The 27,488-nt window shown below is 40.8% G+C and overlaps 1 protein-coding gene across 1 annotated transcript in view; it reads left to right on the top strand.

Moving 5' to 3' along the window:
* PXDN (peroxidasin) overlaps window positions 1-27,488 on the top strand; it is a 276,386-nt gene that overhangs the window by 19,361 nt on the left and 229,537 nt on the right. Inside the window, exon 2 of the mRNA XM_030198925.1 lies at window positions 24,545-24,616. Coding sequence (XP_030054785.1) covers window positions 24,545-24,616 — 72 coding nt within the window. The remainder of the gene's footprint in view (window positions 1-24,544; window positions 24,617-27,488) is intronic.

Consider the following 27,488-nt stretch of genomic DNA (forward strand, 5'->3'; position numbering starts at 1 on the left):
CTCCAGTTTCATTTAACATGACAGCTCAGTTCCTTTTGCACCTAAAGCAGTGCTTCCCAATCTTTTCATTAATACAACCTTGTTTTAGCACTGAAAAAAATTAATGCAACCTCAGCCCCATTCTTAGTTTGTATTTATTTATAACCTTGTTTGATATATTGTCTTCCACAATAAAAAATAAAAAAAATGCCTAGGTGGTTTACCTAGTTCTAGTAAAGCTGGAAATAATACAAATCAAGCTCAACACTTAAAATTACAAACAGCATCTCAAGACAGGACGTAGAATATCATCACAGCCATCGGGGAGGGGGAAGAGAGTTTGTAAGCTATTAGATTGTAAGCTCTTTGAGCAGGGACTGTCTTTCTTCTATGTTTGTGCAGCGCTGCTTACGCCTTGTAGCACTATAGAAATGCTAAATAGTAGTAGTAGTAGTAGTAGTAGTTTGCACATCATCAGTTACCTGAGACGAAATGTGCATAGGCAGGCTGTAGGAGGAGGTAGGGGAAACAGAAGAAAGACCGGCACTAGGTCAGTTAGGCTCCGTCTTATCTTCCTGTTGTGCCTCTGCTCCAGGCCAGTCTGTGCCTCCTATTGAGTCACACGAGTTGTAGCATTGGCATAGTCTGCATGGGTCAACACACCAGTCGTGTATATTTTTCTTTTAGTTGCAAAAGTGGTCTTAACACTAAATAAATATGGATTTTGGGATCCCATTTGGGGTGGCAACTCATAATTTAGTAACTGGTGTCCTGAAGCAACATTTACACATAGGCTAATTGACCTCTCTCTGGCAGAGTTTTCCAGGGGTCGTTAGGGAGCAAACCTTGCATCAAGTTGCATTTCTGTGGTGTTGAGCCTACAGATAAACTCTTTGGTCACTTGTTAGCATTTTAATGCTGATTAAAGAAATAATATAACAACAGTTCAATTCATCTGTTTGTCTTGGAGCAAAAATGTTTTAATTAAAAATGACTGCTTTCAAACATGGGGGAAGGTGGAATATGGACCTGGCATCAACCCTATTGAAAATTACCTTAAGCTGATGGGAATGAGGTGAGTGATTACATCATTAAAACATATTTCCTAAACAGAACAGTTTTTAACTGTTTTCTAAAAGTCTGATGATGAGAGACAAGTTGTAAATCCTCTGGAAGATCACTCCACGCTTTGGCTGCCTGATACGGTAAAGAGACTTGAAATAAAATCGGAGATTTCATCCTTTTAGGGGAAGGTAGTGAAAAAACAAAGAGTTTTTTTCTTTGGTTTTGCCATGTCATCACAATTTGAAAATTCTGACACAGTCCTTGTCTCCACGACCTCCACCAGGAGGTCATTCCACACATCCACCATCCTCTTTTCGTGAAAGAGATTTCCTCCTAAGCCTTTTTCCTCTTAATATTAACTAATATTAATATACTATAATATTAACTAAAATTAATATACTGTAATTCTAAAATGCTTTTGGGTTCTTTCATCATTGTAGGACAATGTGCCAACTATTACTGACACATTTAGATCTCAGAATTCCAAATCTGGCTCATCAGATAAAGACTTAATAAATTTTGGTTTTCATTAGAGGGTTTGTTGTGCCAGGAAGTGACTCACAGCAGTTATAAATTACATTAGAAGTTGCTTTCAGTTCTTTTTTACTTAGAATTTTTGAAATATATTCCAAAATAAATTTAGGAAAGTATACCTTCAAAAAGATTGCAAATGTATAACCAGAAAATAATACCAAAGGAAACTAGGTAACATGGAGGGGCATTTTCGAAAGGGACGTCCAAGTTGCAATTTGGACGTCTTTGCAAAACGGCGAAATCCAGGGGCAGGGAAACCCGTATTTTTGAAACAAGATGGACGTCCATTTTTCGTTTCGAAAATACTGTCACGGACGTCCAAATCCTTAAATTTGGATGTTCACTAGACATGGATGTTTCTGACTTTTGGCGATTTTCGAAACCGACGTCCGTGTCAAAAACGTCCTAATGCAAGCCATTTGGGCGTGGGGAGAGCCAGCATTTGTAGTGCACTGGTCCCCCTGACATGCCAGGACACCAACCGGTCACCCTAGGGGGCACTGCAGTGGACTTCATAAAATGCTCCCAGGAACATAGCTCCCTTACCTTGTGTGCTGAACCACCCAACCCCCCCCCCCCTAAAACCCACTACCCCCAACTGTAAACCACTACCATAGCCCTTACGGGTGAAGGGGGGCACCTAGATGTGGATACAATGGGTTTGTGCTGGGTTTTGGAGGGCTTGCTGTTTCCTCCACAAATGTAACAGGTACGGAGGGGGGGGGGGGGGTATGGGTCTGGGTCCGCCTGTCTGAAGTGCACTGCAGTACTCACTAAAACTGCTCCTGGGACCTGCATGCGATGTCATGGACCTGAGTATGACATCTGAGGCTGGCACGAAATGTTTTTAAAGATGTTTTTTGAGGGTGCAAGGGGGTTAGTGACCATTGGGGGAGCTACAGGAGGTCATCCCCGATTCTCTTTGGTGGTCATCTGGTCATTTCGGGCACCTTTTTGTGCCTTAGTTGTAATAAAAACACGTCCGGATGAAAACATCCAAGTGTTCGTCAGGGACGTCCTTGTTTTTTTCGATTATGGGTCAAGGACTTCCAAGTGGTAGGCACGCCCAAGTCCTGCCTTCGCTATGCCTCCAACACGCCCCCTTGAACTTTGGCCATCCTTGCGACGGAGTGCAGTTGGAGATGTCCTAAATCGGGTTTCAATTATACCAATTTGGACGTCCCTGGGAGAAGGACGTCCATCTTCCGATTTATGTCGAAAGATGGACATCCTTTTCTTTCGAAAATGAGCCCAAAAGTCCACTTCAAGGAGGGGGAATGTTGGAAAATAAAAAGGTAACACAATATAAGTACATCATGAATTTTTCTAGAGTCCTATTTTCTCTGAACACTCACTACCTTTAACCTACAGTCAAACAATTATTAATTTATGTTGCTATCAATCAAACCTTCTGGTTAAGTGGGATCAGAAAAGACAAGCCTTTTTCCTTGCCACATAGCCAAACATCTATAGGAAACTTCAGAAAGAAAGAACCCCCAATCCCAAGCTTCTAGATCTTTATATAAATCTATGATCAGACACCCCAGTCTTCCACAATTTCATTCATTCATTTCAGTATTCATATACTTCTTACACCTAAGTGGTTTACAGTTTTATTTTACAGGTACTGTTTCTGTCTCTAGTGGGCTCACAATCTAAGTAGTACATTGTACTACTGTTGTACCTGGTGCAATGGAGGGTTAAGTGACTTGCCCAGGATCACATGGAGCTACAGAGGGAATTGAACTTGGTTTCCCAGGATCTCAACCCAGTTCCCCAGGTCCACAATTCGCTGCATTAACCATTAGGCCACCCCTCCACTCCAATTTTGTAATCTTAGGAGGACAGGATATCTTCCACTGCCTGCAGAATTGTCTTGGGAGATCAGGGATCAAATTGGGGCAGGCAGGCAGCAATCAGTGGCTGGTAGTGCATTTTGATTACCTCCTTCACTGACCCAGTAGCAGGACGACAAACAGAACAGCACATAGCTGAAAACACAGGATTTGAGGTGGTAGAAGGGGGATGATGTAGCTGTACACTGCAAGTCCCCTTTACTTGCCACCTGATGAGCATGGGAGAGGGAAAAGGAAAGCAGCATAGGAGAGAAAGGAATAGGGCTAGGGACACTGACTGCTGCTGAGAATAGTTTGGGGAGAGCAAGAAAATGAATAAGGGCATGTGGATAGGGTAAAATAGTGAATGATTAGGAAGGGGAAGGACAGAGTGGGGGCAGGACAGTGAAGGAATGTGAGTGTCAGGATTTGAGGGAGTGAAGGACCTGTAGCTGTATATGGGGGTTGGGGAGGAAAGGAAAGGAGGAGAATTGGGAATCAGAGGTGCTACAGGTTTTGGGTAAAAGGATCAAGCAGGGTGTGGGAGGAGAGTGTGAATCACAAACCATGAAGGGATTAGATATTTGAATGGGGAATGGAGGTGAAATATGGCGAGAAAGTGAGGGACTCGGGGAGAGGGGATTCTGGGAGAAAGTGAGCAAGGCTGGAATTGAAAGGCTGTGGCATGTGAAGGAATTGTTCTCTCCTGATCCCAGATCCCCTATCCCCTCCCCCCTCCTTGGCTCCCTGCTGCCCCATCTTTCTTCCCTCTGTGCCTCCACCCTTCCCCGTGGGCCTTCATCCCTCTTCTGTTTTACCCTTCTACTCCTCCTGCCTGAAATTATTTATTTGTTTATTTCCTCTGAGATACCCTCTCTCCCTTTCTCTAGTTTTCACCCCCTCCTCCTTTCCCAGCAGTGATCATTAAAATTCTCCTCCCCCCCTCAAAAAAAAAAGACCAAATAAAACAACTGCAACAGAGAGGCCAGAAAATGGCTTTTTTTGCTGAAGTGGAAATCAAAATATAATTTAGGTCAGTTCATGGAAATATACCACATGATAACACAGCCAGAATCTGCAGAAATCGCGAAAAATCTGCCACAGGAAAACGAAGGCTGTGACTATAGTTCTGATTTTAAAAAGTTTTAAACATCATGTCAAAACCAATTCAACTTGCACTTAACAGCTATATTGCTATGTTAAATACTCAGCGTAAAAGATCATTAGCTCAGTTTTATCGTTGCCATACAGGAGCAGCTATAGACAAGTATGCAGTCTTTTATCGAAACAGGACCATATGATCCAAGGCCTGGTCCTTTGGCATTAAACTCTACAAGTTCCTGGAGGAAATGTCCATAGTCTGTTGTTGAGATAGACATGGGAGAAGCCACTGTTTGCCCTGGGATTGGTCGCATGGAATCTTGCTACTAATTGGGTTTCTGTCAGGTACATGTGACCTGGAGTGGTCACTGCTGGAAGCAGGATACTGTGCCTTGGTATGGCCCAGCATGGCTATTCTTATGTTCTTAAGTAAGGCGTATAGAGCAACCTCAATCTAGACATAGGCGATAGACAATTTCTGCTAAAAAAAAATATATCCAACAATGTATATGGCATAGTATGCTACTTACAGTGTTGACACAATGAACAATAAAACAGTTTATTAGACAGCATAGGATGTAAGAGGAGATGGAACATATACAGTAGATATAAGATAGTCACAAGAGTTAAAAATAAGGTGACTAACCTATAGTTGTATGTGAAGTCAGAAAGATGCATGAATATAATCTCAGTTGCGGTAGGAGTGAATAAACAACTCCTGCTACAATATGTGCAACCGATATGCTGCTCTACAGTAGAGATTTTGTGAGAAGAGATGGGTGTTAGCAGAGTCACATTGTTGACCAGAATACGCTTCTTGGTTGCATACAGGTGTCTTTCAAGGCTAAAGAATCTGCAGACCATTTTGAGAGCTATTTTATAAAAGAGCACCTATTTTCTTTATTGGAATACTAGTGTATCTAAATAAGTATGTGTGACTGCTTATACCAGCCATAGAGCAAGTGTTAGTGCTCATACCTAGATCAATGAGATGTGTGCATAAATGACTAGAATGTCAGTACTTATATGCATACTTGGCATGTAAGTCTGTGCGCACCATATAAAATTTGTGTCCAGCTGCTTCAGATCAATTCAGTTGTTTTAAAATAATGTCCAGTTTACTGAACACTAGTAATTTTCCTTGATCCAGTTCAGTAGCTTATAGCTCCGACTCTATTTTTCTTGGTTCAAACAGAACACAGTTTCTTTAAATGGGCTGTCACAGTTATATCACCTCATGCTTAGATTACTACTGTCTGTTTGTCACAGATCCTACTGTTTAACCATCTCTTCCCATTGCAGTTTATTCACAATTCTTCTATGTAACTTTTCTTCATCTGATATCCTGTGATCATTCATTCAAAAGCATGTATTCAGTCTGTGGCCCCTCATTTATCCCTTGTATTTTCCGTTACACCTTTCTTTTCAGAAGTTTTGTAAGACAATATGATTTTAGATATAACTTTCACCTCCTTTTTAAATCTGAATTTCACAATTTCCACCTCACCGTACTGAATGCCTGGGATAGACTACTTCCAGGGCTGTCCTAAGGGCTATGCGGGTGGTGCGGCCACAAAGGGCACAAGGGATATAGGAGTCAAAAACACTCCCCCTTCATTGTCTTCCATGTAGTAGGAGGTGTGTTACACAGGGTGCAACTGCAATTTCCAACTTGGAACGTTCTGCCAGCTTCTCTGTGGTTGTGACACAAGCATAGGATAAGTCATATAAAGTTGAGCCAAGACCCTTCAAGCCCAGCAACCAATCTCTGTTAACGGCCAATATGGATCACAACTACCTGGTAGATCCTAAAAGTAGCTGTGTTTAGTATAATTTATTTCCAAGAATAAGAGAGTGCTTTTCTCAGTCCACCTGGCTGCTATCTTTTTATGGACTTTTCCCCCAGGAGCTTGTGCAAACCTTTTAATCCCCACTATTTTAGTCACCTCAATCATATTTTCTGGCAGTAGATTCCATGTATGCTCTGTGAAACAATACTTTCTATGATTTGTTTTCAGTCTGCTGATTGTTAGTTTCATGCATTTCCCGCTTGTAGTATTTGAAAGGTTAAACAACTGTTCCCTATTTAACCATTCCACGCTGATCTTGAGTCTGTGAACTTCTGTCATGCTTCCTCTGTAGTCTGTTTTCCAAGCTGAAGAACCTTAGCTAGTGTAGGCTTTCTTCCTATGAAAGGTACTCTATCTCTCATCATTTTTAAATGTTTTTTTAGTTCTGCTGTATCCTTTCAGAGACCAGAACTGCACACAGTACTCAAGGTGTGCTGGCACCATGGACCTTTACAAAGGTATTCTTGGTTTTGTTCTCCATTCTTTTTCAGATAATCCCTAGCATTCTATTTGCATTTTGGCAACTGAAGTATCTTGGTCTGAAAATCTCAATGTATTATCTACTGTGACTTCAAGATCTTTTCTTGGGTGATGACTCCTAATATGGAATCCTTCATATTGTGCACCTACAGTTGAGATGATTTTTCCCAAGGTGCATCACTTTGCATTTCACTATATTAGATTTTATTTGCTGTTTGGTTGCCTAGTCTCACAAGCTCCTTATGCAATTTCTCATAATATAGTACAATATGTGAACTTCTATTCTGTGACTTACCAGTAAGTCTGATATAATAAAAAAACGTACATTTCCAAAATTATAATTGAAAGAGAAAAAAATTGCTTTACAGTTTATATCTTCAAAAACTTCTCAAATAGATAAGTTTTCAATAACTTGAAATTTGAGATAAGATTCTAACCTTAGATCTAAAGGTAAGAATTCCATAACTTAAACAATTCCGCCTAAACGTATTCTATAAGCAGTACCTAGTTTTAGGCGTAGTATATAGAATATGCTTCGTCAATATCCGAGCACCTAAAACTACGTGCATCCATTTACACCAACAAAAATGTGACATAAATCCAGTCATGTAGATTTAGGAGCTAAAGGCCATGTTCTATAACAACGCATGTAAATTTTAGAACGCCCATTTCACCGCCCATAACCATGCCCCATTTTGCCTGCATGCATTAAAATTTAGACACAGTGCATTACAGAATACGCTTAGGGAGTTATTCATGTAAATTCGAATTATTTCCAACTAGTAAAAAAAAACCTGTTTCTGATGCAAATGAAACGGGGGCTAGCAAGGTTTTCTTCAGAGTGTGCATGTGGGAGTGTGTGTGTCCCTGCCCTCTGCCCTCTCTCCCTCCCCCTCCCCCCTCCCCCCTCCGAGTCCAGTCCTTCAGTGTTGTTTCCTGCTGTTCTGTGTTTTTGTTACAGAGAGAGTGAGGGCATCTCTCTCCCCTCCCCCCTCTGAGTCCTTCACTGTTTCCTGGGATTTCGTGCTGTGCTGTTTTCCTTCACTCATGGGGAAACCGGATATCTCTGGCGCTTCACACTTCCGGCTGGAGGCTTCAGTGGTGCCTTTTATATATATATAGATTAGTGCTCATTATTGCTTGTTTAGTGCTGTTAACATCGATTGATTGGCTTGTTAAGCCAATTAAGTTACATATGTTGTTAAAGAATATGCTTAGATTTCAGTGCTGAATGCTAGGCGTGCTGTACAGAATCGGGGGGATACTGGATGTCTCGGCATTTACTGCCAGCTGATTTCTACTGCGAGCTAAAAACTCTACTGCGGCTTAGTAAAAGACCCCCTGAGTCCTTATACACACATATTCTGAAAATAAAAGAAGTATTCTATCAAGAATCCCCATGGATTTTATTTGTGAATTATCTAGAATCACCTTGATCAGGAATTACTTTAGATTTTGCAGTACATATTACCAGCAAGTTAAAGAGATGGCAATGAGACCCATAATGGCCTGGATGTATCAAACTTATAAGTGTGTTATTTTGAGAAATGGTTTTAAGTAATCATCTTTGTTTAAACAGTTTGTGGAAAATTACACCGATGGTATTTTAATGTTGTTAAAACAAAAAAGAAGAAGGAAGCTCTCTACGTATACAACTCAAAACAAAAGAAAAAGTAGGAGAAGACCAATCCAAGTCCAACTCAAAAGTGAGAAAATAATGATTTTATTAGTCAGACTCAATGTAGATCTGCGTTTCGGCAGAGAAGCGCCTGCCTCAGAAGTCAACAAATTGATCTAAATGAATATGGATATCAGTATACATGATTTCATGTAAACAATGCACAAAGGGAGGAATTGTCCATATGGCAACTTAAAAATCAATGCCAAAAAAACCACATGGTTAGCGTGATTCTATAAACTGCATCTAAAGTTGCGCGTAGTTTATAGAATAGATTCGCGCGCCGTTGTTGTGACTAAAATTTAGGTGCACATTAAGGCCATATAAAGCCAGGCCTAAATACCTGTGCCTGAGTTGGTCACAGATCAGGTGTATTACACAACCTGCCCATTCCACGCCCATGGCCACACCCCCTTTTTCACTGTGCACATTAAAATTTATCTGTGCTGTGTTATAGGATATGCCTAGAAATTTGTACACGTTAATTCTAATTAAAGCCAATTAGTGCCACTAATTGCTTGCTAAGTAGCAATTATCAGCACTGATTGACTTATTAATCAATTAAGTTGTGCATGCAATTTGCCCATGCGGCCAAATTAGCATGCTCAATTTAAGGTGCCATATATAGAATTTGGGAGAAGTGCATAAACAACGTCTTTAAATAGATGTTGGCAGATTCAACATTGGATACAACCAAACTGGATTTTATAAAAACAGCAAACTCATAAGTACATAAGCATTGCCATGCTGGAACAGACCAGGGGTCCATCGAGCCCAGCAACCTGTCACCGACAGTGGCCAAAAGAACAAGCAATTTGACCTGCCCATCCTAGAAGTACTGCATTATTCCCTCGTCCGTTCAATAACATTAACATAGTAACATAGTAGATGATGGCAGAAAAAGACCTGCACGGTCCACCCAGTCTGCCCAACAAGATAAACTCATGTGCCAGTTTTTGTGTATACCTTACCTTGATTTGTACCTGTCTTTTTCAGGGCACAGACCGTATAAGTCTGCCCAGCACTATCCCCGCCTTCCAACCACCAGCCCCGCCTCCCACCACTGGCTCTGGCACAGACCGTATAAGTCTGCCCAGCACTATCCCCACCTCCCAACCACCAGCCCTGCCTCTCACCACCGGCTAAGCTTCAGGGGATCCCTTCCTTCTGAGGAGGATTCCTTTATGTTTACCCCAAGCATGTTTGAATTCCGTTACCGTTTTCCTCTCTACCATCTCTCACGGGGGGCATTCCAAGCATCCACCACTCTTGCCGTGAAAAAATACTTCCTGACATTTTTCTTGTCTGCCCCCCTTCAATCTCATTTCATGTCCTCTAGTTCTACTGCCATCCCCTCTCTGGAAAAGGTTTGTTTGCAGATTAATACCTTTCAAATATTTGAACGTCTGTATCATATCACCCCTGTTTCTCCTTTCCTCCAGTATATACATGTTCAGGTCAACAAGTCTCTCCTCATACGTCTTGTAACGCAAATCCCATACCATTCTCATAGCTTTTCTTTGCACCGCTTCCATTTTTTTAACATTCTTCACAAGAGCCTCCAAAACTGAACACAGTACTCCAGGTGGGGCCTCACCAACGTCTTATACAGGGGTATTAAAACCTCTTTTCTTCTGCTGGTCACACCTCTCTCTATACAGCCTAGCAGTCTTCTAGCTACGGCCACCGCCTTGTCACACTGTTTCGTCGCCTTCAGGTCCTCAGATACTATCACCCCAAGATCCCTCTTCCTGTCTGTACCTATCAGACTCTCACAGCCTAACACATACGTCTCCTGTGGATTTCTACTCCCTAAGTACATCACTTTGCATTTCTTCGCATTGAATTTTAATTGCCAGACATTAGACCATTCTTCTATCTTCCGCAGATCTTTTTTCATGCTTTCCACTCCCTCCGGGGTGTCCACTCTGTTGCAAATCTTGGTGTCATCCTCAAAAAGGCAAACTTTACCTTGTAAGCCTTCGGCAATATCACTCACAAATATATTGAATAGAATCGGCCCCAGCACCGATCCCTGAGGCACTCCACTACTCACCTTTCTCTCCGAGCGAACTCCATTTACCACCACCCTCTGGCGTCTGCCCGTCAACCAGTTCCTAATCCAGTTCACCACTTCGGATCCTATCTTCAGCCCGTCTAGTTTATTCAAGAGTCTCCTGTGGCTCTTTTCTATGGCTTTTTCCTCCAGGAAGCCATCCAACCCTTTTTTTAGTCTGCTAAGTTAACCGCCTTAACCACCTTTTCCGGCAGCGAATTCCAGAATTTAACTACTCGTTGAGTGAAGAAACATTTCCTCAGATTCATTTTAAATTTACCACACTACAGCTTCATTGCATGCCCCCTTGTTCTAATATTTTTGGAAAGTGTAAACAGACACTCCACATCGACCCGTTCCATTCCACTCATTATCTTATAGACCTCTATCATATCTCCCCTCAGCCACCTTTTCTCCAGGCTGAAGAGCCCCAGCCTCTTCAGCCTATCCTGATAGGGAAGTTGTCCCATCCCCTGTATCATCTTTGTCGCCCTTCTCTGCACCTTTTCCAATTCCACTATGTCTTTTTTGAGGTGCGGCGACCAGAATTGAACACAATACTCGAGGTGCGGTCGCACCATGGAGCGATACAACAGCAGAATAATATCCTTATTTTTGTTTTCAATCCCTTTCCTAATGATACCCAACATTCTATTTGCTTTCCTAGCTGCAGCAGCACATTGAGCAGAAGTTTTCAACGTATCATCTACGACACCTAGATCCCTTTCTCGGTCCGTGACTCCCAACGCTGAACCTTGCATGACGTAGTTATAGTTTGGGTTTCTCTTTCCCACATGCATCACTTTGCACTTGTTCACATTAAACGTCATCTGCCATTTAGATGCCCAGTCTCCCAGTCTCGTAAGATCCTCTTGTAGTTTTTCACAATCTTCCCCCAATTTGACTACTTTGAATAACTTTGTGTCATCGGCAAATTTGATTACCTGACTAGTTACCCCCATTTCTAGGTCATTTATGAATATGTTAAAAAGCAGAAGTCCCTGAGGGACCTCACTAACTACCCTTCTCCATTGCGAATATTGACCTTTTAATCCTACTCTCTGTTTCCTACCTTTCAACCAGTTTTTAATCCACAGTAAGACACTACCTCTGATCCCATGTCCCTCTAATTTCCTCTGTAGCCTTTCATAAGGGACCTTATCAAATGCCTTCTGAAAATCTAGATACACAATATCAACCGGCTCACCTTTGTCCACATGTTTGTTTACCCCTTCAAAGAAATGCAGCAGATTGATGAGGCAAGACTTCCCTTCACTAAATCCATGTTGCTTTTGTCCCATTAGTCCATGCTTTTGAATGTGCTCTGTAATTTTGTAATTGATTATAGTCGCTACCATTTTGGCCGGCACCGATGTCAGACTTACCGGTCTATAATTTCCCAGGTCTCCTCTGGAACCTTTTTTAACTCCAACGATACTGGAAAAGCAAACAGCAAAACTGCAGCAATATTAGAGAGAGCTCAATTTGCTTGACTCCTGATGCAGGCACCTCTGTGCCAAAACACAGATCTGCGTCAAGTCCGACTAATAAAATTATTTTCTCACTTTTGTGTTAGAATTGGATTGGTCCTCCTTTACTTTTTTCTTATGCTTTATTTTAATCTTGTTATGAGAGCTGTCAGCAATTGGAGTTTCAAGTAGCTAAGTCAATATACAGTAATACAGATTTCACAGTCTAGATGCCAGTGGAAATTATCTTTTTAGACATTCTTAAGAAGTAACGGTATTGTTTTGAGACTACCATTTTCCACGAATCCACAGATAGAAACAAGTTACCCTATTACCAAAGTCATTTAAAGTCTTACAAGATAAGTTACTTGTGAGTCAGTTACTAAGATTGAGAGATTATGAACTACACAGGATAAATTTGAATTGCAAGCTATGGATGTTGAGGAAAAAGGATACCCTGACAGATGTATTAATAGGTCATACCACAGAACACAAGAAGCAGATATAGTTGTTTCCAAAAGGGACTTTCTAAGTGGAGATTCCAAGCTGATGTGCCATTCATTTTTTGTACTTGGCAAATGACATAAAGATGATTTTGAGAAAACATTTTTAGAATATTCTCATGCTGAAAGATAACTTGTTCAAATTATATCCTCTAGTGTGTTAAATATGTTTTATGTGAGTTTGAACTTAATAAAGTTTTAAAACTTTTTCTTCCACTGTTACTGTTATTTGTCTGCAGTTGCCATTTTGTACATTTCTGCTTGATATTAGTTATAATGGGCATTAAATGTCTGTCTTTTTGTTTAGAGGTAAATTAACAGAACACAACCTAACCAAATTTGGCACAGAGGTAAACACAGTAAAAAAGACACACAAAGTAAAGTCTCAAATACAATGGATAATCTATTTCTATGAGAGAAGCAGTATATAAGTATTTCTATACTGAGACAGACCGAAGGTCCATCAAGCCCAACATTCTGTTTCCAACAGTGGCCAGTCCAGGTTACAAGTACCTGGCAAGATCCCAAAACAGTACAATACATTTTATGCTGCTTATCCTAGAAATAAGCAATAGTTTTTCCCCTTGTCATTTTAATAATGGCTTATGGACTTTTCTTTTAGGAAGCTATTCAAACCTTTTTTAAACCCAGCTAAGCTAACTGCTTTTACTACATTCTCTGGCAACGAATTCCAGAGTTTAATTATACGTTGAGTGAAGAAATATTTACTACTTTCTAGCTTCATTGCATGCTCCCTAGTCCTAGTATTTTTAGAAAGAGTAAACAATTGATTCACATCTACCCATTCCATTCCACTCATTATTTTATAGACCTCTATCATATCTCCCCTCAGTCATCTTTTCTCCAAGAGCCTTGCCAGGAACTGTTGAATTGGATACATCTTGCTCAAGATGAGCTAAATGCATGTAGTATTGTAATCAATTTATTCTTTGCATTTCACAAAATGATGACAGCAAAGCTTTGCAAGTTTATTTATGAATCCAGTCATTTCTAAACTCTTTCACTGTGACATTCTTACTGCTGAAAAAGTATGCTAAATGTGTTATATTCCATTCATTACTTTACTTTGTCTCATATATTATTGTTGATTCTGGTGTTCCATGCACCAGCTTTCCTTAACCCATTAGTTCCCAACAAATCAATTTGTTCCCATATGGCTTATTATGGGAACATTGGGCACTAGTGGGTTAATGCCCTTGCTGGCTTCATCTAAGATTATTGCCAGTATTGTTGGGTGACTAAAAAGGCAGAGCATTCACAGTTCCTGCTACATTTAGGTGCACACATTTATACCGGGTCTATGGAAGGTGTTAATAGGGACACCTAAGTGTACAGTAATTTTGGGTGCTCAAATGTACACTAGTATTCAGAAAGGGTACCCATAGAATAGACTTTCACTGTGCATCACCGGGGTACCTAATAGAGGCACCCTGTTGTAGAATTGCCCCCAGTCTGCTTTTCCTTAACATTCATCCACAGCAGAGTTGTCATTTTCATACAGTTTTCATACAACAATCAAACATATAAACAGCGAGTGACCGACTCACTCGCAAATGCGCAGTAGAGACTTCCCTCTCTGTCCCGCCCCCGCGTCAATACATGATGCTGGGGGGGCGGGACAGAGAGGGAAACTGTGCCGCCGAGGTTGCTACCGCTCCCTCCCTCCCCCCCACTCGGAGTCGCTGCAGCCACCCCTCCACCCGGCCCTCTCTTCCCTTCTGAACTTACACATCCATTCGCCGAACGCAGCAACGCACATTAGCTGAGCTGCCCCTTCCTTCTCTGCCTGTGTCCCGCCCTCGCTGATGTTACGTCACAGGAGGGCGGGGCCACAGGCAGACAAGGAAGGGCCCACTGCAGCTCAGCTGATGTGCCTTGCTGCGTTCGGCAAATGGATGTGTAAGTTCAGAAGCGAAGAGAGGGCCAGGCCGGGTGGAGGGTTGGCGGTGGCGAGCTCGCGGGGGGGGGGGGGGGGGGAAGGAAAACCCCAATACCAGCCCGTTTTTACGGGCTCAACGGCTAGTTTTAAATAAAGGATACATTGCCTTTTTAAGCATAGCTTTACATTTGGATTGGGTTATGATGATGACAGTATACTGTTTTGAATAGACCATGGCACTGATGTATTCAGCTACTTTAGTGGTTGATGATGGAACTGCAAAGGTATCCTGATAGTTAAATAAAATGCTGTACATATGTGGAACAAACAGAATGCGTATGTTGCTCCCTGGAACAGTTTACTCGCAGGGGGAGGATTTCAATAATTAACATATAATTGATTTAACTTGATAACTGGGGAATAAATGTAAAGGCTACTATATAAATTCCAGATAAGAATCGATCTGAATGTCTGAAATTTGGTTTCTCATCTTCACTCTGAAAGCACGTTGGCTATCATATTGTAAGTCACTTGTAGCTCTTATTGCCCGATGATTTTCTGCTTATGGACAAAGTTCAATAGTTTACATATAACCACCTGTGGCCTCGTGTTAGAAGATTTAAGTGTTTCTAGGTGGTAGGCCCATTCCACTCTTAAAGATCCCACCAATGTAGAGAGTTTCAGAGCCTTCGATAACCAACTTTCCATAAACTGTCTCAAGTCTACTTCCCGTACGGATTTGGGTAAGCCCACGAAACGGATATTACTACTTCTTGATCAGTTTTGAGGCCTTCAAATTTATCCTCGAGTTTTGTTAGCAGCGGCCTCAGATATTGCTGATCAGCTTCCTGTTGGTGGAGCATATCTTCCACTGCTAAGAGTCGATGCTGGTTAGTCTGTAGATCATTATACATAGTGCCAAGTCGAGACCCCACCAAGTCTATCGTATCTCTTATAGTTTGCAATGTTTTATCCATTGAGTCCTCCAAAAGTGTTTGCAACTCTGCCACTACCTCTGCGGCCTAGATGGAACTCACTGAGGACATGTCTGGTTGTTCGGCTTCCACCATCTTGTGGTCTTCGGCACGGCTCCATTCCATTGTTTTCCTTGATGGTTTTGAGGTCATTCTGGCATAAATTATATTGCAATGGGCAGAGTGTTGTGCCAATATCACTTCACTTTCCAGCAGGTGTCAGATTAACACTTAGAAACGTTTCTGGAAAGAGGGCCCAATGAAGTCGGGAGCACTCCACGCACGCACCTGCTCTTCAGCACAGCATCACGTGACTGCAACCTCAACACTATTTAAAAAAACAACATTGAACCCAAGAACACTTTTTGATTTAAGGTCATTTGCCCCTGAAGCAGCAGGATATGGCGCTGTGAAATGGTGGTCAGCATTGGGTGATCTTGTAAACTAAAACAAGCTAAGTAATCTTTTATTAAAAATTGCAAGAATCTAAAAACATTATTTGAGCTTGATTAAAGTTTTTGGAGTTGTTTTTTTTTTTAATGCTTGTGATTGAAAAATGGAGGTGTTCATTTTGATAGCACCCATCATATTCTGTGGCTTTTCTCCTCTGTTTTCAGTAAGCTCTGGCTGCAGTCCAAGGGCTTACTATAACTGAATCCGTGACATGAAGAAAGGAGGTGGCCGTTTTTTTTTTTATGAACCTCTAAATTAGATCAGGGAAAGGGGATGGAACGTGGTTACAATCAAAGCGGTTTACATATTATGTAAGGGTACCTATTTTGTACTTGAGGCAGTGGAGGGTTAAGTGACTTGCTCAGAGTCACAAGGAACTGCATTGGGAATCAAACCCAGTTCCCCAGGATCAAAGCCCGTTGCACTAACCATTTAGGCTACTCCTTTACCCCATATCAGTGTTTAATCGTAAAGTGGAACTTGTGGTGTGTGTCAGTTTCAATTCAGGCCACCTTATGGACAGACTGGGTGGACCGTATAGGTCTTTATCTGCCAACATTCAATATGTTTACTATTAATAAAATTCTAAACACGTTCAATACCTGCTGGTTTCTATAAGAGGGCTGTGGTGGATCCAGTTCGCTTCCATGTTTCGATACCTTGGATATGATGGAGTTTCTAGCTTTCTCCTGTGGGAACAACTCAAATTGTTCCTCCTTAGCGTGGCAACACAATGCTGTGCCTCCTTTATTTCACCTGTTGAGCTTAATCTATAAGTTAAAATAACAAGGCTTGTTGACTTACATAGCAGTCAAATGAAATGTGTAATTTCTGACAGAGAAACTTTATATATTCAAGTTATCTTTTCTTCACTCATACCTTGTAGTCAGACATTCTCCTTGACATCTCTAAAGGCAAAAGATTGTAGGATTATTATTATTTTTTTTTTTCATGTAATCAGACTTTCCTGTATTCTTTTTACTTGAGCCGTTCTGCTCTTCGTTTGTAGTCTGCTGTCCCTATCAGTTCTGGGGAGAAATGTGCCTGTAAAATTGTTCTCACTTTTATCTCCTCAGTAAAATAGATACATTTCCCTTTCCACACAATCCTGAGTTTGGCAGGGTAGAGCATAGCTAATTGAATACCATGTGACTGACGTCTTTTAATTTCTCTCAGTTGTTGCCATTTCTGATGCAGCTCAGAGCTGAAAACTGGAAAGACCTATTCCTGTTTTTCTTTTTTACTTTAAAGCACCTGTTTCTTGCTGTGGGACAGTATTAGTTCTTTATGTGTAAAATGAGGATTTTCACCAAAATTACTGCTGATCTCCCTCCTTGAAGGGGGGGGGGGGGGGGGAGGGAGACCGTCCCAGGACCCTATGGGTTATTTCAATTCTTCATACTAACCAGCCTCTGACTCCTCAGGGATCCCTCTTACTGCATATTCCTTGATCTGTTCTCAAAATCATCTAACGTTTGCTTTTGAGCCAGATTCTCTTATTCAGTATACCAGATCATCCTGTGTATGGAGATACGCTTTACCAGTTTAATACCACTTGATATACCGCTCTATTATAAAAAGATCTATGCGGTTTACAGTACACATAAAAAAAGAAAGAAAAGACCTCCAAAATTATAGGACAGAAAAGGCACACTCAAGACCCATACCATAAAAACCCCTAGGAACCTTGGCATTCCTGAACCCAGCTAAAGTCCAAAAGCCTGCATGAAAAAATAGGTTTTCAACTTAGATTTAAATTTCTTATATGATGTAGACTATAATTATAGGCTATTTAATGGATATGTAAGAATTTTTTCTTAGTAAGGATATGATATTCTGTATTTATTCTTTACAAAGCTTTTCTTTGTTTAATTGTACATAAATACATAAGTATTACCGTACTGAAGCCCAGCATCCTGTTTCCAACAGTGGCCAATCCAGGTTACAAGTAGCTGGCAAGATCCCTAAACAGTATAATACATTTTATGCTGCTTATCCTAGAAATAAGCAGTTGATTTTCTTTAAGTCCATTTTAATAGTGGCTTATGCATTTTTCTTTTAGGAAGTTATCCAAACCTTTTTTTAAAACCCAGCTAAACTAACTGCTTTTACTACTTCCTCTGGCAGCGAATTCCAGAGTTTAATTATACGTTGAGTGAAGAGATATTTTCTCCGATTCATTTTAAATTTACTACTTTGTAGCTTCATTGTGTGCCCCCTAGTTCTAGTATTTTTGGAAAGCGTAAACAAGTGATTCACATCTACCCGTTCGACTCCACTCATTATTTTATAGACCTCTATTATATCTCCCCTCAGCCGTCTTTTCTCCAAGCTGAAGAGCCCTGGCTGCTTTAGCCTTTCCTCAAGGGAAGTCTACCCATCCCCTTTATCATTTCTGTGGCCCTTCTCTATACCTTTTCTAATTCCACTATATCTTTTTTGAGATGCAGCGACCAGAATTGCACACAATATTCGAGGTGCAGTCGCACTGTGGAGCAGTACAAAGGCATTATTACGTCCTCATTTTTGTTTTCCATTCCTTTCCGAATAATACTTAACATTCTGTTTGCTTTCTTAGTCGCTGCCGCACCCAGAGCACAGGGCTTCAACGTATCAACGATAACACCTAGATCCCTTTCCTGGTCAGTGACTCCTAATGTGGATCCTTGCATTATGTAGCTATAATTTGGGTTCCTCTTTACCACATGCATCACTTTGCACTTGCACATTGGAAATAAATAAAATAAATAAATTTCTTATAAGAACCTTCCATCTGAATGTCTTCGGGGAGCTAGTGCCATAACATGGGAGCATACTGAAAAAATGCACCCTCCTCTATTGATAACTAGGCAAGCCCTGGAGGAAGCTACAACTGCCAGCCTTCACGTCCGCCTATTTGGCTCTTTCAGCTACCGCTTCAATTCCCCCAAGCTCTGCCTGTATTTTGCACAATTTATCACTCAGTTTTGTATTCCCATCTCTGATCGCACTCAAAGTTACTTATATGTCCTTTGCTTTTGTTGGACTCACCCCTTGGGCTAGAAGCTTTTCTGTTAGAGAAGGCTTGCTGTGTATCTGTTTCAGCAAGCCGTCCTCAGCTACCACCGTGGCACCATCTTACATCTGCATACATTCCTGCTTCATTTGCTTTCTGGAAAACTTTCCAGATTTGGTTGACTGAGTCTGGGTTTTTTGCCATTTTATTCTGTTCCAAGTGCGTTATAGTTTCAGTAGGGTTTCCTTGTTTTCAGATCTGCAGTAGTCTGATGTTATATATTAATTTTTAGTTGCTCGGTGGATGCACTTCCTTCTCTTAGGCACCATGTGACCCCCAAACAGCTGATTTGACAGTTTTCACTGTAGCTCAACTTCTGGGTTTGTCTCTGTTCCATAGATAGAGTGGCAAACTCAGAAGTTAAATCCATGTTCTCCAAAATTTGTTTGTAGGAGTCCAATATGGTGACATGCATCTGATACATGCTGAGCCTCTCCTGGTTGTTCTCAGTGTCCGTGATGCGGTAGCGTAGGGGAAAGTCAGCGGTTGGAGCTTCACTGCGACTGCCCCCACAGGTCTTCAGTTCTATGGAGTCCTTTGTGGTGAGGCCGGGAAACCCAGGATAGTTGGGAGGAAGCCTGCTTGAGACGCCTGGAGAGAGTAGAGATCTTGTGGCGTCTCATGGGCTGGAAGATACCTTGAACCCCGACAGTAGAGCTCCCCCCTCACAGCCGCTAATCAGCAGTTCGCCGCTCTCGGTGATGAGGTCTCCACTGCAGGGAAGCATGGAATAGACCCGATACCGAGAGGCCCTTAACCAACCTGCGTCGGACAAGGGGGTGACGGTTTTTCCAGACCTACTGCTTGATGCAGCGGGAATTTCAGCTAATGTGAGCGTTCCGGTTCTGATTGCAGCAGGCAGTGAGCAAGAAGTGAGTCCTCAGATACAAGACTTGATGCCTTCCTCATAATATTCTTCTTTTCTGTGTAGCAAACCAGCTGAAGTAACCTTGGACACTCTTTGGGTCTTAATTGTAAACCTGGGTAAAGAGTTATGTCCTCAAGTTCAAAAATTAGAACAACGAATTGTCTCTCAAGATAAAAGGTTGGAAATGTTGATTCTGAAGTTAAGCAATTAAAGGGATGAGTTGAAAAACAGGAGAAAGAAATGGAAAATATATAGAAGATACAGGAATTTATAATTAAAGATACAACTGATCTCTGTAGGAAGATAGAGACGTTGGGGAACATAACAAGAGCTAATAACTTAGCATAACTTAGTGTATTACTTGCCAGAAAAAAAGAAAAAACTTAGAGGGTCAGCAAAAAGACTTGGTTCAGCATAATTTACCTTTGAATATTTCAGATATTTTAGAGTCCTCGGACACTGAGATTGCTTCATTTTCAACATTGCTTGTAACTGTTACCCTTCAACCAGATAAAGACTGGCTCTTGAAATTATTTTTCAAAAATAGACAAAAAACTTTTCTGGGCTTGAAAGTTCAAATTTTCCCAGATGTAACCCAAAAGCAGCGTCAACAATTTCTTTTACTTAAACCAGGTGTTCTTCAGATAGGAGCTACATTTTACTTGTGATATCCCTGTAAATGTGTATAGTTAGGTTTCAAGATGTAAAATATGTCTTTTTTGAACCTTCCCACTATTTTTCTTGCAGGCAAACGGACCGAGGGATAAATAGCTCTAATTTAAAGGGGGGTTTTCCTAGTATATCAGAGCTAAATTTCTACCTAAACACTTCTCCTCTTTTTACTCTACTATATGTAATTTTGGATGAGTTAAACTACCTTAATAGGACATCTTTAATATTTAAGTGGGAAAAATTAATTAATTGTGTTGAATAGCTATACTTTGCTGTACAAGATAATTTCTTGGTTGAAAAACTTGACATATTAAATAAAAAAAAAAGAAGTGAATCCACCATAAAAACAACACGTAAAAGCTGCTAGCTGGCAGAGAAAGAGAGGTCATTGTAGGTCTGACTGGCAGCATTGGAGAGACTCAGCTTTCCTTGCTGCTTCTCCTTCAGCTCAGGTGCTGGTGGCTCTCCTAATTTATATATTCTCCCCCCTCAGTGTAAAAGTACATAAGTCTACCCCTGGGAAATTTTATAAGCGCTTATTTCTGCAGGTAAAACTCTCTTCGCCTCGGGCATCTATGTCTTTCCTCCCATTGATTCCATGAGTGAGGCCAGCAGCAGCAGCAAGCTTGTGTCATTGTGTTGCATGGGGCTCATCTGTGTTGATCTGCACAGCTGTACATCATCCCATGTGGTTCCAGGCATCAGAAGATGATAAGGGAGAAGATCATGCCATGCTCCTTCTCCTCTTCACAAGATCAAATCTTGGCTTAGAGAGACAGGTCAAATGGTGCATGGGGTACTGGGAGATGTTAATGATTATAATCACATACAATCCTCTCCACATCTGGAGAGGATGCTGGGGGTGGGGAATGTGTGGGATGAAAAACTGGAGAATGTAGTGTGGGGCAGCAGTCATAGGAGGTTGGAAATCAGGCTAGCTTGGAAGGAGCATATTTATGTTGATGGCTACCTTTTGTTTTTCTCTGTGCTTTTTCTTACCCTATATTGTGGGCCTCATACTTTAGTAATACATCTGTGCTTCGGGGGCTGGGGAATGTTTTCCGGCCCCTCTTTCCCCAACGAGCTATCCGATGAAGCTGGCAATAACCAGAAATGTTGCCCTGGGGAAAAACATTGACCTGGTTGTGTAGTAGACTCTGGTTTTCAGGTGAAAAAACTAATATCTTAAGACCCTAACACAAAAACATGAATAACTTGAGACCTGTTGTTGGAATTACAGGGCATGTCTATTTCCTTCTTTTTGCTATCTGTTGTTCCTTCAAGGCCATCAGGCCATTTCTCTCTTTCCCTCAGCTCGTCTTTCCTTTCTCTTCCCATTTTCCCTCTTTCATAGTTACTGTTAATTTGTAACTTGAGGAGGTCATTTTAGAAACCATATAAATGTAAATGACGATTTCAAAAAAACTCTATTGACACACATAGGTAGCTGAGATTTCAAGAGAGCATCTGTTCAGGCGGGCTGCAGATTTATACATATGTTTCCAATTTTAGAATGGAAATACATGTATATTTTTTAAAAAGTTCCCATTTGCTTTTCCACCAGTTTAAAGGCATGTAGACATGCTCCTTTCAGCCAGGGCTTTGAACAAGGTAGTTTTCCTTAAGCACTCTATTTTATTTTTGCCTCCAAAGTTACAAAATAAACAACAAAAAAAAAAAAAACTATTTGTGGCTTTGGCGGTTTAATTGGCACCACTTACACATGAGTTTTGTGAATTCAAGCCAAAACGTTTATAAATTCTGGCACGTATACACAAAAGCTAGTGAGTGATGCTGCACTTGTTTTCTACATACAGTTTTGCAAAATTGCTGCTCCCACTCCATATACCAGCAAATACATAGATATATTCTGCACTTTTTTGTCCTTTAGATTGTAAGCTCCTTCGAGCAGGGACTGTCCTTTGTGTTAATTTGTACAGCGCTGCGTAACCCTGGTAGCATTTTACAAAAGCTCCACATTCTGCAGATGATGCTGTAATATATTGAGGAATCACAAGCCACCCAATCTAGATGTCCCATTTTCACATTTAAAATGGGACTTTATATGTTTATTGAGGATTCTGACTGTACTTTGTGCAGCCATTATTTCTTTATAATTCACATAAAACTTACATGTGACAATTTACTATGGCATCTTTGGTTTGGGAGAGCCTTACAAAGATACACTGGTTATTATCAGGCTTATTTTCAAAAGAGAAGGACACCATCTTTCGACACAAATTGGAAGATGGGCATCCTTCTCCCAGGGTCGCCCAAATCGGCATAATTGAAAGCCGATTTTGGGCGTCCCCACCTGCTTTCCATTGCGTCGCCGGCCAAAGTTCCCAGGGGCGTGTCGGAAGCGTAGCGAAGGCGGGACTGGGGTGTGCTTAACACATGGGCATCCTCGGACGATAATGGAAAAAAGAAGGGCGTCCCTGACGAACACTTGGCCGACTTTACTTGGTCCATTTTTTCTTGCAACCAAGCCTCAAAAAGGTGCCCGAACTGACCAGAAGACCACCGGAGGGAATCGGGGATGACTTCCCCTTACTTCCCCAGTGGTGACTAACCCCCTCCCACCCAAAAAAAAAAACCTTAAAAAATATTTTTTCCAGCCTCTGTGCCAGCCTCAAATGTCATACCCAACTCCCTGACAACAGTATGCAAGTCCCTGGAGCAGTTTTAGTGGGTACTGCAGTGCACTTGAGGCATGCAGACCCAGGCCCATCCCTCCCTACCTGTTACACTTGTGGTGGTAAATGTGAGCCCACCACAAACCCACTGTACCCACATCTAGATGCCCCCTTCACCCCTTAGGGCTATGGTAGTGGTGTACAGTTGTGGGGAGTGAGTTTTTGGGGGGCTTAGCACCCAAGGTAAGGGACTGATGCACCTGGGAGCAATTTCTGAAGTCCACTGCAGTGCCCCCTAGGGTGCCCGGTTGGTGTCCTGGCATGTGAGTGGGACCAGTGCACTATGAATGCTGGCTCCTCCCACAACCAAATGGCTTGGATTTGGTCGTTTCTGAGATGGGCATCATCAGTTTCCATTATCGCCGAAAACCGGGGATGACCATCTCTAAGGTCGACCTAAATGTTAAGATTTGGGCATCCCCGACCGTATTATCGAAACGAAAGATGGACGCCCATCTTGTTTCGATAATATGGGTTCCCTGCCCCTTCGCCGGGACACCCTGCGAGGACGTCCTCAGGAAAACTTGGACGCCCTGTTCAATTATGCCCCTCTATGTAACTTTGTAGGTCTATGTGCTTTGAAAATGAGCACCAATATCTCCTTTATACCAGACTGGCCATTCGCCAAATAATCAGCCTCAAGAAGCAAACCAAACCAGTGCTCTTAGCCGTAACCACTCAGCAGAGATTGGGTTATTTAAAGTCAGACACACTCCTGTGGCAGGCTGATACCTTTACAAGTATCTTAGCCATCTCTCTGATTATGAGAACCTCAATGCACAAATTGCCTCTGTGAACTGAAAGGAGCACACTACTAAAACATTTTTGCATAAAGTTGGTTTTATGGTCAAGATCTTTTTATATATTGAAAACCCATTTATTCTCATGTGGTACATGATTGATTGTACTAAGAGGCTTAATATGTTGAATTAAAATTGGTCAGACTATGATTTCATAAATTTGTTTTTGTTGATTAAACAAAGGTCATATGTAAAGAACCATTAGTACCATGCATAGAACATTTACGTATGTATAAGGCATATGTGATGAAATGGTCTGGTGTGAATTGTTTAGCCCGCTGTTTTTATAAGTTGTCAGCAATCTATATTTCTTCACCATTACTGTTTTGTTTTGTTTGTTTTTTCTGCTACTTGCTGTAGATTGCTGTCTGTAATGATTTTTTCTATTTCCCATATAACATTCCTGTCCATCTAAGAAGAATATCCTTTTAGGAAGCTGTTTATTAATGAACCTCTGCATCTATTTTGAATCTATATATTCAGATTGCTGTAGTGATACTGTATTTTTAATTTTTAAATTGTAGTAATTCAGTGAGAACTGTTCTTCATTTTATTTTTCTTGTATTGTTTTCCCAGGGACTTACGGTTTAACAGAATTAAGGAAATCCAGCCTGGAGCATTTAGAAGACTTAAAAATCTTAACACGCTGTAAGTTTGTTTTATTGCTTCTTTACAATTTGGAGACTAAATGGTCTTATTTACTAAAGTACAACACTACATTAGTGCCACTAGTATTTATTACAGATCCTATCCCATTTTATACAATATGACCTATTTATTAAAAATGCACACTAATGCAGTAGCACACTTTAATAAGTAAAACCCTAAGTAGAAGAATGGAGAAAAGTGAAAAACTATTGTGTTGGGTTTTTTTTTTTTTTGCCTTTTGTATTGAACTGCACGTGATTGAATCTAAAATGTTGTAAGAATAATTTCATATAATTTTCCTTTTTTTTTTTTTCTTTCTTTGATGTATTTTCAAGAAATTTACCAAGATACTAAATCGTCTTTATCTGTAATCAAGAAAAAAAAAAAGAATAATTTCATGATTCAGACACATTATAGTAGGCGTCCAGAAGATTAATAAATGTCAATCTGTAGTACCAAAACCACCATGTCATAGACTAATAGATTTATTGAGGCGTACACTTCTATGGTCCTTGAAAGCTGATACCTCGGTAAATCTCCTAACTTAAAAAGGTTCTGTCAGCCGTGTGTATTTAATTTTCTTATATTTTGCCTGAAAGCTATGGAAGCAGTATACATTTAGCTTCAGTAGGTATTTTTCTGTCCCTGAAGGGCTCACAATCTGAGTTTGTACCTGAGGCAATGGAGGATTAGGTGACCTACCCAGGATCACAAGAAAATGCAGTGGGATTTGAACTGGGCTTCCCTGGTTCTCAGCCTGCTCCTATAACTATTAAGCTACTCCACACCTCCAAACGTTGCAAAGTGCAATGTACAACATAATACAGAGGTGGGAGGGGGGTTGTTCTTTTTTTTTAAACAAGAGGTTGTAGTCCTTGTTGGCGTTCTAATAGGTCCTTTCCCAGATGCATCTGCAGACAGCAATAAAGGGGTAATTTTATAACAGGATGCCAGTATAAGAAGTCTGAAAAGTGACCTATTATATGACAATTAAGCAATGTAGGCACACACTTAAGTGCCTTTTATTAAGATAGACTGCCAGAACATATCCCCATAGTCTGGAAATTCCATGCATAAATTTATACTTGCTCCCAACAAGGTGTTAATGTGTGCATGTACCCACCTATTTTTAAAACATATATGCATACTTTACAACTCTGTTCTCACTCTGCTGCAGACCCAGGCATGTGCACATGCAGATCATGTAACGTAGTAATATAAAAAGATCTGCAGCTGCAGTGATTTTGCTATGTCTTGCCAGTGATATAAAGGTACAAGTTGCTAATAACTGGAGTAAAATAACGTCTTAATAGTAGCCCACATTGATAACTTCTTCCCTTTTTGCTTTTAAACGATGCTTCTTTGAGTGATTAAGGGCTTGTCCTGGATAAGATTTCTAGCAATTTGGTCACTGTCTTCCTGTTACTGAAATGTCAACTTAAGAGCTTGGGGACTATATTGTATTCCAGTCTTAGTGTGGCTGTTATTTCTTTGTCATAGTCACAACTATTTATTCAAATTATATATGGAGGGGCATTTTCGATATGACGTCTAAGTCCAACTTTGGACGTTTTGCTAAAAAAAAAAAGTCCAAGTGAAAAACATACAAAATCAAGCCATTTGGATGTAGGAGGAGCCAGCATTCTTAGTAGACTGGTCACACAGACGTCCCAGGAGAGCAATGGGGCACTGCAGTGGACTTCAAATAAATGCTCCCAGATGCACATCTCATTGTTGCTCCCTTACCTTGTCTGCTGAGCCCCCCCCCCCCAAAAAAAAAAACAAAAAAAAAAACCCACTACTCCCAACTGTACATCATTACAGTAGCCCTTATGGATGAAGGGGGCACCTCTGTGTGGGTACAGTGGGTTTCTGGTGAGTTTTGGAGGGCTCAGTTTCCACCACAAGTGTAACGGGTAGGGGAGGTGTGGACCTGAGTCCACCTGTCTGTAGTGCACAGCACCCACCACTAGAGTAATCCAGGAACCTGCATGCTGCTCTAATGGACCTGAGTATAACATCTGAGGCTGGCATAGAGGCCAAATCTATCGCATGCATATTCATTGTGGGTATCCTGAAAACCTGACTGGCTCTGTGTGTCCTGAGGACTAGGTTGAGAGCCCCTGGTCTAAACCCAATGTTAGCTTAAATTGACTATCTTGTTTCATCATTCACCTTCATTTACTTAATGATCCATAGTCATTTCCAGAATCTTTAGAATATTCAGATAATTAATAATATTAAGCTTTTAATCTCACCCTGTAACCATTGTCAAATGCTGATTCTTGAGCTTCACAAATAGATCACAAACTTTGAATACTAGCCAATGATTTATTCATGGAGTTTAGTTTTATACATTAACTCTGATTTATGGTTATCTTGAAAATCAGACCAGCAACTGGAGATTGACACCGCTGTACTGGAACTTTTGGGTGTTATAGAATGTCTAGTATTTCTACCTCTTGAAAGAAGGTTTCTTTGTTGCAACACAGCCATTAGTGTGTTATTAAATTAGTAATAGGTTATTTCAGGGCAAGCATGTTTTGATTTGTTGCATCTGTAAGCCTATTTTCTTGCAATACCCATTCTCTTTAGTATTTGAAAGCTGGTGGGTTAATCCATAGAATAATGCCTTGTCAGTAATTTTATTGTTATATATTAAATTACATCCTTGTTTCATAAATTTATCTTATGCTGTACCATTGCTGAATGACTGTAAATAGTTCCTTTTGTTATAATTTATATCTATTATGAATAAAGGAAGCATATCCTCTGATTTGTCAAGTGAAAAGAATTGTATCTTAGTAAAACTGTGACCATCTCTGGGAAAACGTGACTAAAGACTTCAGAAATAAATTAAAAAAAAGTCCAA

This window comes from Microcaecilia unicolor, chromosome 3 (genome assembly GCF_901765095.1).
Source record: "Microcaecilia unicolor chromosome 3, aMicUni1.1, whole genome shotgun sequence".
Classification (NCBI taxonomy): domain Eukaryota; kingdom Metazoa; phylum Chordata; class Amphibia; order Gymnophiona; family Siphonopidae; genus Microcaecilia; species Microcaecilia unicolor.